Below are 12,625 nucleotides of genomic sequence, written 5' to 3' on the forward strand. Positions count from 1 at the left end.
GGAGAAGGCACAGACTCTGGAGTTAGGTAATGCAGGATTTGAATCCATTTCTTCCATTTTGGGCACTCTGAGCCATTAGACAAATTATTTAGCAGCTCTGTACCTCAAGCTGTAAAATAGTGATAATTATACCTGCTTTTTCCTATTACAGAAATTAATGAAATAACGTATGTGGAAGCCCCAGGCATCCAGGGAGTTCAATTAGTAGGATTTCCTTCATCCTTATCTTCTTGAGTATTCGTGGGGATAATGAGTACACTCCAGGGAAAGAGAAAGAGGTTTTGACCTGGAGTCAGGGTTCCCAAGTTTGGTCCAGTTCCTGCCTTCCATCACCACCAGCTCTGCTTCCTTCATAGGGCTGTTGTAAAGATCAAATAAGGTAGTGAATATGAAGGCTTTTGAAAATGGACTTATAAATATGAGGCTTTATCACTTGCATATCTTTGGTTGTGGGTCTGTCCGAATCTGCTCTTTACAGCTGATGGAAATGGCTTGGTGTACCAGATAACAGTAACTACAAACCTTGTGGTGGTCACCTTGCCGCTCAGGTCCTATCTTGGTTTCCTGTGGCTGCCATAACAAATACCACAAACTTGATGTGGCTCTACTGTAAGTCTTTGTAAATACTCTTTATCAGGTGGAGGAAGTCTTTCTCTATTTCTGGTTGGCCAAAAGCTCTTATTAACAATTTTGTTAATTTTTTTCACACCTGTTAATATGATCTTGTGATTCTCCTTCTTTATCCTGTTGATAGGATAGATTGATTTTTGAATGTTGAACCAGCCTTGCATGCCTGGGACAAATTCCACTTGGTTGAAAACATCCCACTTTTTATACATTGTTGGATTTGATAGGGTAATATTTTGTTGAGGATTTGTGTACTTACGTTCATGAGAGATACTGGCCTGTGGCCTTTTTTTTCTTGTGATGTTTTTGTCTGATTTTGATATTAGAATGAGTTAGAATATTGAATAGAATGAGTTAGGAAGACAGTATAGAATGAGTGAGTTAGTATGATTTCTGATTTGGAAGGCTATTTAATTGTTGATTCAATTTGTTAATAGAAATAAACCTATTTAGATTGTCTATTTCAACTGTGAGTTCTGGCAAATTATGTCTTTCAAGGATTGGTCCATTTCATCGATGTTATCAAATTCATAGGCATGAAGTTGTTCATAATATTCCTTTATTGTCCTTTTTATGTCCATGGATTTGGTAGTGATGTCCCCTCTTACATTTCTGATATTAGTAATCTGTGTCCTCTTTTTTTTTTTTTTTTTAATTTATTTAGCTTGGCTAGAGGTTTACCAGTTTTGTTGATCTTTGCAAAGAACCAGCTTTTGCTTTCATTGATTTTCTCTATTAATTTCCTGTTTTCAATTTCATTGCTTTCTACTCTAGTTTTTATTATTTCTTTTCTTCTGCTTACTCTGGACTTAATTTGCTCTTCTTTTTCTAGTTTCTTAAAGTGAAAGCTTATGTTACTGATTTTAGGTCTTTTTTCTTTTCTATTATGTGCATTCATTGCTATCAATTTTCCTCTAAGCACCACTTTTTTTTTTTTTTTTGTGGCTGAATCCCACAAATTTTGATAAGTTGTGTTTTCATTTTCATTTTGTTCAAAATATTTAAAATTTTCTCTTGAGATTTCTTCTTTGACCCATGTATTATTTAGAAGTGTATTATTTAATCTCCACATATTTTGGGATTTTCCAGTCATTTTTTTGTTACAGATTTCTAGTTTAATCCCTCTGTGATCTGAGAGCAGACAATGTATGATTTCTATTCTTCTAAATTTGTTAAGATGTGTTTTATGGCCCAGAAGGTGGACTATTTTGGTGAATGTTCCATGTGAGCTTGAGAAAAATGTATATTCTGCTGTTATTAGGTGAAGTAGCCTATAGGTATCAGCTGATTGGTGGTGGTGTTGAATTCAATGGTGTACTTACTGATTTTCTGCCTATTGGATCTGTCCATTTCTGATAGAGGGGTGTTGAAGTCTCCAGTGATGATAGCAGATTCATCTATTTCTCATTGCAGTTCTATCAGTCTTTGCCTTATGTATTTGAAGCTCTGTTGTTAGGCACATATACGTTAAGGATTGTTATGTCTTCTTGGAGAATTGACCACTTTGTCATTATATAATACCCTTCTATTTCTGATAACAACATTCCTTTCTTTGAGGTCTATTCTGTCTGAAATTAATATAGCAACTTATGCTTTCTTTTGATTAGTGTTAGCATGTTTTCTCTTTCTCTACCCATTTACTTTTAATCTTTATATGTCTTTATACTTAAAGTGGGTTTTGTTTTTGTTTTGCTTTGTTTTTTTGAATCATACTTCAATTTATTGGCATTGTCAGGCTGTGAACAAGACAGGTATTTTTTTTCCCATGAAGGGAGATCTTTTTCAATCTGCCCTAACATATGCCCACACATCGTCACCTGGAAAATGCAGCGTTTCAAGCTTCAGTCAGAGTAGATTATTCCTTTTTCACTTTCACAATTTTTTTGCTGCTGCCGGAAGTCTTCTTGGCATTTGTTTCTAATTCTATCGTCAGTGCATCTCTCACTGCTTTTGCACAGATCTGGGAGTATCAGATGTAGCTGAGTCCCATCTGTCACCAGTACACCACCATGATGCCTCAAGAGTGAGTGCCCCTGGCCAACTCGCAAGGACATGTCAATGCTGGCTTAGTGGGCAGCCCAGCTACAGGAAGATCAGGCCTGAGAAGCAGAAGGGGCAGGACTCTGGACCTGCCAAACCTGCCACCTCTTGCCCTGATCCACCTCCCTAATGGTCCCTGTTGTCCACCAGGAGCCAATAGGGTCTCGTTTTTTTTTTATCCATTCTAACAATCTCTGTCTTTTAATTGGTTCATTTAGATCATTGGCATTCAAAATGTTTCTTGATATCATTAGAATATTATTTACCATATTTGTTACTGTTTTCTATTTGTTGTCCTTGTTCTTTGTTGTTATTATTGCCTTACACTCTTTTTCTGCCTTTTGTGGTTTAATCGAGCATTTTATTTTCTCTCTTTTCTTAGTATGTATGGTATACTATTTTTTTAAACTTTTTTTTTGTGGTTGCTCTAGATTTTGCAATATACATTTACAACTAATCCAAGCACATTTTCAAATAACACTATACTGCTTCATGTGTAGTGTGAGTACCTTATATAACAAAATAATCCTAATTCCTCTCTCCTATCCTTTGTATCATTGTCCTTCATTTTACTTATATATAAGCATTCAGAAGCATATATATACATAAGAAATATACATAAGCACACATAATTGAATACATTGTTATTATTATTTTGAATGTGTTATCTATTAAATCAATTAAGAGTAAAAAAATAAGTTTTTATTTTACCTTCACTTATTCCTTGTCTGATGCTCTTCCTTTCCTTATGTAGATCTGAGTTTCTGACCTATATTATTTTCTTTCTCCCTAAAGAACTTTTGTGAATATTTCTTGCAAGGCAGAACTACTGGCAACACATTCCCTCAACTTGTGTTTGTCCAAGAAAGTCTTTGTTTCTCCTTCACTTTTGAAGGATGATTTATCAGGATTCAGAATTTTAGGTTGGTGTATCAGATTCTCTCAACTCTTTAAATATCTCACTCTATTCTCTTCTTGCTTCCACTTTTTTTTTTTTAGGTTAAAGAAATGAGCAACATCAAAGATATATATTGCAACTTTGTTTGCTGGTCAGTGACATTAGTGACCTTTTGCTGAATAAGATGGTAGTTATTAAATACTGGAATAGTACTTCCTCAAATTTGGCATGCTATTTACAACATCAAGGCTACAGTCATGATATACTTTTAAGTGTAATCTGAATCTTTACCTTTTCTTTATCACTTTCTTACATCTATAAAATCAACAAAATATTAAAACCAAAGCTCTGGTTCTGTCATTTGCCAATACGCTCCCACCCTGGCTGATTTCAAGCTACCAACATGGTGTCATTGAAGGTAGTACAACAGCCCATATGATATCTGGTATTTTATTTCCACCATAGAGATACAATAGTGGTAAATGTCCTCAAGAGCATAAGTAATAGTAAAATGTTGTGAACTAATTAGGAAGTAATGAGTTTTGAGTTTTTATTCCCTTAGTTTTAATATAATTTATTTAATTGTAAATTCATACAATTTGAATTCTTAATAATGATAATATTTATCAATCACCTAGCTCGCAAGATTCCTGAAAATTTAACATTCGGCTCTCACTAGTTGGTACATGCTAGCTCCCACACACCACCAGGTAGTATTGTGGGGAGGATGCTTGGGTGTCACATGAGAGAGGGAGAAAAGCAGTGAAGATAAAGAGTAAGTTCACATATATCACCAGCTCTTGTTACCCTAATTTCCTCAGGAAGGCCCATTGGAGAGTGCCTCTGATCTGTTAAAATGGTTTTTTTTTTTTTTTTTTAATTTTTAATTTATTCATTTGAGAGAGGGAGAGACAGAGAGCCCATGCAGGGGGAGAGGGAGAGGGAGAAGCAGACTCCCTGCTGAGCCAGGAGCCTGACATGAGACTCGATCCCATGACCTGGGATCATGACCTGAGCTGAAGGCAGATGCTCAACCATCTGAGCCACCTAGGCGTCCCTAAAATGGACTTTAAAAATAAGAGTCTAGTCTCTCAGCGTAAAAGATGGTAAAAGCATCTTTCCAGTGTTTTCATTTTTATGGCTTAACTCATGGAAAAGTATGTCTTTCTTCTGCCAGTTTTAGTCCCTTCTCCTCCACAAAAAGTGAGACACAAGCTTTGAAATAAAGGTACACAACCAGAGCTCATTGAATTCTACCACACTGCACCTAGCTGGGAAATTGGGTTTCTGCCCACTGATCTGTCCTTGTCTTCCCCACGTCTCTGTGGCTTTGGCATCAGTACTGCATGTGGAGGTGTGGAACAAATCAGACATGAGACGTAAGAACTCTTTAACGTTTAGTCATCCAAGTTCAGCCTTGAACTAACTGACCCAGATTTCGGAACCGTCTGACAAGACTCCATCTCTTCTTTGCACTCTAAAAAGAGTTACCAGATAGAACTACCAGGGAAGGCAGGGGTGGGGAGGAGGGGGGTAAATTTCTGCTCAAGGCTGGGTTTGCTGAACTACTTTCCCGTCTTTAGCAGTCTGAGCATTTAACACGGACTTCTTGGGAACAGCAAAGTGATTTAAAGCCTGAAAGGAGATGAGCAATCCTCGAGACTCAGGCAGAAAAAGTCCCAGTGATACAGGAAGCCATCTGGTTCCTGATGCATAACTAGGCGGCAGAGGCAGCTCTGCCTGACACGGACCTCACTCACTCTGTCGTGGCGTCTGCAAGCAGCTGCTGGGCTCCTCAAGGGGCTCCCTTCCCTCTCTTCACCGGCTGATGGATCCTAAGGGGCTCCTCTCCTTGAACTTCCTGCTGTTTCTTTCCCTGGCTTTTGAGCTGAGCTGTGGAACAGGTGAGTGTTCATCTGTTTGAGGATGTGAGTCCCGCCATTACCTGCCGGGAGTTAGCCAGCCCATGGATGGAGAGAAGTCTCAGGGACTGGGGCTGTGGTTTGTCTGCCTCTCTCTCAGGGTTTGGCTCTGAGTTCCTTCTGACTCTTTGAAAGAGGAAGGAATGTTGTGGGTTGGCTCAGCCCCACCAATCCTAGTTTCCAAGGAAAGCAGGAGCCCTCAGCCAAAGGCACTGGTCACATTCCAGACCAGGTTCTCAGGGTGGGAGGTTCTAGTCAAGGGTCTGGTTGAGTGGTTGTTTTCACATCTGGCAAAGACCCAGACTAAGGGACTGAAAAGGACGGATGGAGCTTGGGGAGAAGATGACTCCTACATCCCTGCCCTTGAAGGGGAATCCTCACACATGTGAGCAAACCAGAGCTATGGTCCAACAACAAGGAAGGGCTGTAGGGGGAAGAGAGGGTAGAAGTGAAGTGAAAACCTCAGGCATCAGCTGAGAACAGACAGTAGCCACAGTGTGGTCATACTGGTGGCTACTTTCCTGGAAGAGAACCTCCCAAGGTAGTGAGACAGGGAGGGGCCAAGATTTCTGGAAATATAAATTGGGAACTCTCAAGGGTCAGGGCAGCTCCAGCAGTAGGGCCAGACACACAACACAGGGTTTGGGGCTGGGCTCTGCTCTTGTCTTTCTGGCTTGTGTTCCTCCCAGAGGCAAGATGGGGTTCTCTGTTAGTAGTATCAGGGCTATGAGAAACAGTATTTGAGAAAGAAAAAGCCATACAAGGAGTGGACTTTGGGCTGTGAGGAGTGTTGAAGTGCTTGCAGGCCGGTTACACTAGGGGAGGCAGCCTGGAGTGGAAGCAGCATTAGGGAAGGGGGGAAATCCTGAGGCTCTGGGTTGTTTTGCACTTGGGGTTTTCAAGACCACAAATCCATTAAGGACTTTTCCAGGAAAAGTCCAGAGATACGCTAGGGATGTCGGAGAGGCTGTGCATGGGATCTATCTTTTGCTAGACTCCCAGATAAAGAGGACATTTATTGACCCCCTGTTTCCCACAGAATCAGGCAGACCCAGAGCTATTGCTTTCTGAGGTCTAGGGAAGGGGTGATCGAGCTCAGGGTTCAGAAAGCCAAACTGAACCACTTTAAGCCACCAAAGAGAGAGCCAAGACTTCCCAGTGCACCTCATTTGTGACTCTACCATTTGGGGATATTTTTCAGTGACTATCAGGAGTAATGGGGTTGAACAGTGAGCTGGACTCTTTAAATCTCTGTGCTTGCTTGCCTGCTGGCCAGCCTGGCCCATGGTGTCCCCATGGCACCAGGTGCTGACAGCGCTCCACTGGAGGTTTGGAGGTCCCTTGTTAGTGAGAAGCAATACAGCCCCGTGGGGCGTGATTACCCAACCTGTAACGTCTGTCTTCCTTGCATTCCGTTTTCTCTGAAATATGCACATTTTTAGTGTTTTTATTTTTAAATACACACCCTTTTGTGAAACCCCAATTAAACACAGATGGAAAAGCTTTGCAAGTGGGACAGGTCAACCACAACAGTTACTCAACCAAGAAGTGCGATTCTTGTAAAATCAGGACCCACTCTCCTTCCCATCCCTACTCAGCTTGCCTCCCAATTCCCTGTCAGAATTGTAAAATCAAAAGTCCACATGTCCCTTCCCCCAATAAAGCGAATTTTCCATTCCCTCAATGGTATATTTTGAAAATAGACTTTATTTTTGGAGAAATTTTGGGTTCACAGCAAAAGTGAGCAGAAGGTACCAAGATTTCCCCCTACTCCCACACATACATAGCCTCCCTATTATAAGCATCCCCCACCAGAGGGTTGCATCTCTTACAACTGATGAGTTGCCCCAGGGGGATTTTGTATTCCTCCATGTGGGTCTGCCCCACCTCCTTCACACACATGAAGGACAAGTGTGTGGGTTCCAGATTTGGCCCATCTTTGTTCACTGGGCCATTCTATCCCAAGATGTAGATCTAAGCACTTCTCAAAAGATTTAATACTGGGATACTTTTTTCTCAAGAGATTTAATACTGGGATACAATGCCATCATCTTCACATCTCCAGCACCAGACTGGAAATCAGAACATCAGGGCTGATTGGTTTTATCCATAGACTGACTTTGGACAATCCCACTGAGTAACTATCTGTTAAGGACACGCGATGTGGCAGGCATTGTGCGAGGTGTGGGGGAAGCAAAATGAACATCCACAGCCTTTGCCCAGCACCTGACATATCAGGGCATATCAGAGCCCTGCCACAAATGATTGTTGAATGAATAATAATAGTATGTACAGCCTGCCTCCCATATTCCAGGCATGGTCCTAAGTGCTATGTGTATTATTCATTTAATTCTCACACCAACTCTATGAGATATGTTATTATTGTTACCATTACAATTTTATAGAAGAAGGAATGAGAGGCACAGAGAAGTTTAGCCCTTTCTCTGTAGTCACACAGCTTGACTTCAGAGACCTCAGTAAATGAACCTGGATAAACTTATGTTTGGTGGGAGTGGGAGGCATGTTAAAATTTGTATCCAGGTCCATGGTAAAAATTAGAATATGCTATCTATAATTGGAACATATAAGTTGATTTTAATTGAATTGAAATGAAGTGTAGGAATATTCAAAAGGTGAGAGAAGTTGATAAAATTATAGAAGGAAGTAGAGGGCATATGGAAGTATTTGATCTGGAATTGGGAAAGTGGATAAGAACTTCTTTCATCATGTAAGTTTTCATTTAATTTTTTTATTAACTGGTTTGTTTATTGGAAGAGTATCACACATATGTCTATTTAAAACTTCAAAAGTACAAAAGGGTATATACAATGGAGACAAATTCGCCTACTATCCCCCCTGCTGGAGGCAACTGCTATCACCAGTTCCTTGTGTATCTTCCCAAATATATACACTGGATTTTTGTAAAACTTGAAGAGAGTATTCCAGATGAAGGCACCAATGCAGAGGTGAGGTGTTGCGAGTGTTCAGGGGGATGGCAAGTGGTCTGCTGAGCTTGAAGCCTAGGGTCCATAGCCAAGGCTTTTCCATCTGCTCAGCTGGCAAGCAGGGAGAAGGGTTCCCATCATTTCCCCCCACACTGTACTTCTTAGGGATGTTTTACAGATGAAACAGAGTACATTCTGATTTCGGAGAAGGGGGGAACTTAGACTCTGTTGCCATTTGCTCACTCATTCAGTTTTTCATTCTCTTGAGCAACAAGGATTTACTGAGTTTCCTCTATGTCCCAGGTGGGTGTTAGGACTATAAGTGGACAAAACAGACACAGTCACTACTCTCAGAAGCTTATTCCTGAGTAAGGATGACAGGCATAGAATCAGAGTTAAAAGCGTGATGAGTGATGTGAAGGGGACATAAAAAGGCACTGGAGGGAGGCCTAGATGCGGCTAGGGGTCAGAGGCAGAGACGGGAAGCACGGAAGGAGTTAGTCAGGAAAAAAGAGGGCAGGAACTGGTGTTCAGGCTGGGGCATGGAAATGCCAGTACTCTGAGTCAGAAAGACCAGCAGCAGCAAGGAACGGGGGGCGGGGGGTGGTGGTGGTGAAGAGGATGGCTCTTGGGACTGGAGGTTAAAGAGCAGCTTCTCTTCCGGGGCCTAGATTTGCTGTAAGAAGTGTGAGGCCTGGAGAGACCCCCGCCTCCTCTCCCTGAAAGCTATGGCGAGAGGCTGTGAGCCCATGTGAACGTGTTATGACCCAGCAAAACAAAGCGAGTGGTTATCGTTAGGTAGAATCCCATCCTGTGAAGGGTTGGCCAAATGGGGCTCATTTCAGGAAAATATCCACGGGTCCATGTGAATCACTCTACTTTCTAAGGAGAATTACCCTTGAAGAAAGTGAGTTGGTGTTAATGGCTACAAATGTTTCCTCCAGACTCTTGAGTAAACAGGGCTGACTGAATCACAGCCCTGCTGGAAAACACGCATCAGGCAGTAGGATGTTTCGGGAGCGGGGACTCCACTTGAAGGGTTCTGTGAACCACTTTAAAGTCCCCACTTGTTTTTCCACTTGTGCTTGGGTGGTGCTGGTTTTTGGTACCCCTTCCAGACCCAGCCACTCACACACACTCGGTTGTGAGATCGCCATTCTTCATGTGGGCTGCAGGGTGTGAGGGTTTCTTCCTGACCGATTTTTGATCTCACTCCCCGTGCGTGAGTGAGCAGATGCTGCCCAGGCTGCCCTCCCATCTGCTCCTTCTTTTCTTTTTCTCTTTCCCTTCCTATTTTCTTTCATTGATTTCTTTGGTGGTGGTGGTGGCTCCTCCCTATTCCATCTTATATCCTCCCTTCCCCTCACTTTTCCTTAATCGTTACTAGTCTCCACCAATCTCACCCTAATTTCAGCCCAGGTGGACTGCCTATTGTTCTCTCCCAATCTCTGGATCTCTAGCCTGATACTAGCTGGGCCCTTTATGGGCCCGTGTTGGGATTTCAGGGCATTTTGGTGTCAAGAACATCTGGACCAGTTTGTCCAATTCTCCAACAGCCCATGTGAGCTGCAAGTCAATGATGTCCTTTCTAGGTGGCTGCACTCCTTAAGCAGGCGGTTTTGTTTTACTTCTCTGGCTTCCTTATCAACTAAAGCAATCTATGCTCTCTGAGTCATGGGCTCATTCTTTTATGAGAATTAGCTTATGGTTAAGTTCAGTTATTAAGTTCAGTTACATATCGGACAAAGCTAAATAAAAGAGATTTTAGTCAGGTAACGTAGCTTTCAGCACTCATATTTTGAACAGGTATTTATTAAATGCCTACCATATACATGTTTTGTGGGTTAACTACTGTTGTAGGTCTTAGACACAAAACAATGAACAACGGGGTGCCTGGGTGGCTCAATCATTAAGTGTCTGCCTTCGGCTCAGGTCATGATCCCAGGGTCCTGCGATTGAGCCCCGCATCGGTCTCCCTGCTAGGCAGGAGGCCTGCTTCTCCCTCTCCCACTCCCCCCTGCTTGTGTTCCCTCTCTCGCTGTGTCTCTGTCAAATAAATAAATAAAATCTTAAAAAAAAAAAAAAGCCAATGAACAGAATGAAATTCTTCCTCTTGAAGAGTTTGCATCCTAACCAGGGACACAAAAATAAAATAAAATAATGTATGATATATCATCAGAAAGGGGTAAGTGTGCAGTCAGAAGGGGTGTTTATTTTATATAGGATGGTCAGAGCAGGTTTCTCAGAGGAGATAATTTTTTTTTATGTTATATTAATCACCATACATTACATCATTAGTTTTTGATGTAGTGTTCCATGATTCATTGTTTGCGTATAACACCCAGTGCTCCGTGCAGAACGTGCCCTCTTTAATACCCATCACCAGGCTAACCCATCCTCCCACCCCCCTCCCCTCTAGAGCGCTCAGTTTGTTTTTCAGAGTCCATCGTCTCTCATGGTTCGTCTCCCCCTCCGAATCCCCCCCTTCATTCTTCCCCTAGAGGGGATAATTTTTTGAGCAGAAACCTAAAATAAAGTGAGGGAGTGAGCTATCCCGATATATAAAGAAAAAAGATATCTAGAAAACAGCAGAAGCAAAAGCTCTGAGGAGGGAATGTTCTTGATGAGGTGTTTGAGCCAGTATGACCATAGTGCAGTGAGTGGAGAGAGAGGGAAGGCGAGGGGTCAGGGACGGGGTTACCCAGAGTCTTCGAAGCCATAACAAAGCCTGTGGATATTTTTTCTATGGGTTTCAGAAATCCCTGGAAGTTTTAAAGCAGGGGAGAGACAAAATCTGACACAGGTTTAAAAAGATGACTCTGGGGGCGCCTGGGTGGCTCAGTTGGTTAAGCGACTGCCTTCAGCTCAGGTCATGATCCTGGAGTCCCGGGATCGAGTCCCGCATCGGGCTCCCTGCTCAGCGGGGAGTCTGCTTCTCCCTCTGACCCTCCTCCCTCTCATGCTCTCTGTCTCTCATTCTCTCTCAAAAAAAAAAAAAAAAAAAAAATCTTAAAAAAATAAATAAATAAATAAAAAGATGACTCTGTCTACCGCACGGATGCCAGGAGATTAGTTGGAAGCCAAAGGTCATGTCAGGCTGTGACTCTGGTGGCAGAAATGAGGGAGGTTTGAGGTGCTTGGATTGCAGACATGTTCTGAAGTTAGAGCCAACAGGAGTTGCTGATAGACTCCATAAGGAGTATGAGAGAAGGAAATGAGTCAAGCATGATTCCCAGTTTTGGTCTCAGAATTTGGGGGAGTTGCAATGTTGTCGGTGGGAGGGGCTTTGGAACCAAGAGTTTGTTTGCTAAGTTTGCAATGCCCTTTCGACCTCCGAATACTGATCCATGTAGGCAGTTTGGGTGGGAGATCTATCTATGCAAGTGTTCCAGAAGTATGTCAACCCATGCAACTGGATGAGTGTGGCTGGGAGGGACGAGATCGGAGTACTAAGTCCTGGGATGATCCAATATTTAGAGGTCTTTAAGAGCAGCAGGTTCCAGTCAAGGAGACTGAGAAGGAGAAGCCAGTGAAATAGGAAGGAAACCGGGAGAGTGGGGTTCCAGGGGTTGAATGAAGGCAGTGTTTCAAAGAGGGACTGATGAACCATGTCAAGTGCTCCTGAGAAAGCAAGATGTGGATGGAGAATGGACTCAGCACCATGGCACATACAGTGACCTTGATAAGAGTGGTTCCAGTGAGTAGTAGGGAAGAGCACCTGCTAAGAGTAGGTAGAGGAAAAATGAGTCAGGAAACAGAAACAGAAAATACAAACACACATTAAAGGACTTTGCAATAAAGGAAAAGAGAGAAATGAGGCAGCAGCCAGGGATGAACCTGGGGTCAGGGGAGGGGTTTGTAAGATGAGGGAAGTTACAGGTTGGAATGTTGTGTGTTGATGGAAATAACCCACAACATTCTATACCAGTAATAAAGCTGATGGTGCAAGGGGTGGGGGCTATTGCAAGAGCAAAGGCTTGAGGTGGGTGAGTGTTCATGATGGAAGAGGCTAACCTTAATGGGAGCATAGACCATCCATCTGGGTAGGTGGGTTTCTCAGTGGTAGTTTCAAATGGAAGTTCTCTTCTCATTTCTTCTACATTTTCAGTGCAATGAGAAGCAGAGTCATCAGCGGAGGCCATGGGTTTGAGGAGAGGGGAGGTGTTAAATAGTCAGCAGTAGGATCTCTTACA

General features: G+C 42.4%; 1 protein-coding gene and 1 pseudogene across 2 annotated transcripts in view; one reads left to right on the top strand and one right to left on the bottom strand.

Annotated features, from left to right (window-relative positions):
- Positions 1-2,452: 2,452 nt before the first annotated feature.
- On the bottom strand, positions 2,453-2,638 carry LOC118530961 (ATP synthase F(1) complex subunit epsilon, mitochondrial pseudogene; annotated as a pseudogene).
- Positions 2,639-5,136: 2,498 nt separating this feature from the next.
- SLAMF1 (signaling lymphocytic activation molecule family member 1) overlaps positions 5,137-12,625 on the top strand; it is a 32,529-nt gene continuing 25,040 nt past the window's right edge. Inside the window, exon 1 of one of the 2 annotated variants that reach the window (XM_078078450.1) lies at positions 5,137-5,469. In XM_078078450.1, the coding sequence (XP_077934576.1) occupies positions 5,394-5,469 (76 nt within the window). In that variant the 5' untranslated portion in view covers positions 5,137-5,393. The remainder of the gene's footprint in view (positions 5,470-12,625) is intronic. The other variant, XM_036084715.2, reaches the window with a different exon arrangement.

This window comes from Halichoerus grypus, chromosome 7, assembly GCF_964656455.1.
Source record: "Halichoerus grypus chromosome 7, mHalGry1.hap1.1, whole genome shotgun sequence".
Lineage (NCBI taxonomy): Eukaryota > Metazoa > Chordata > Mammalia > Carnivora > Phocidae > Halichoerus > Halichoerus grypus.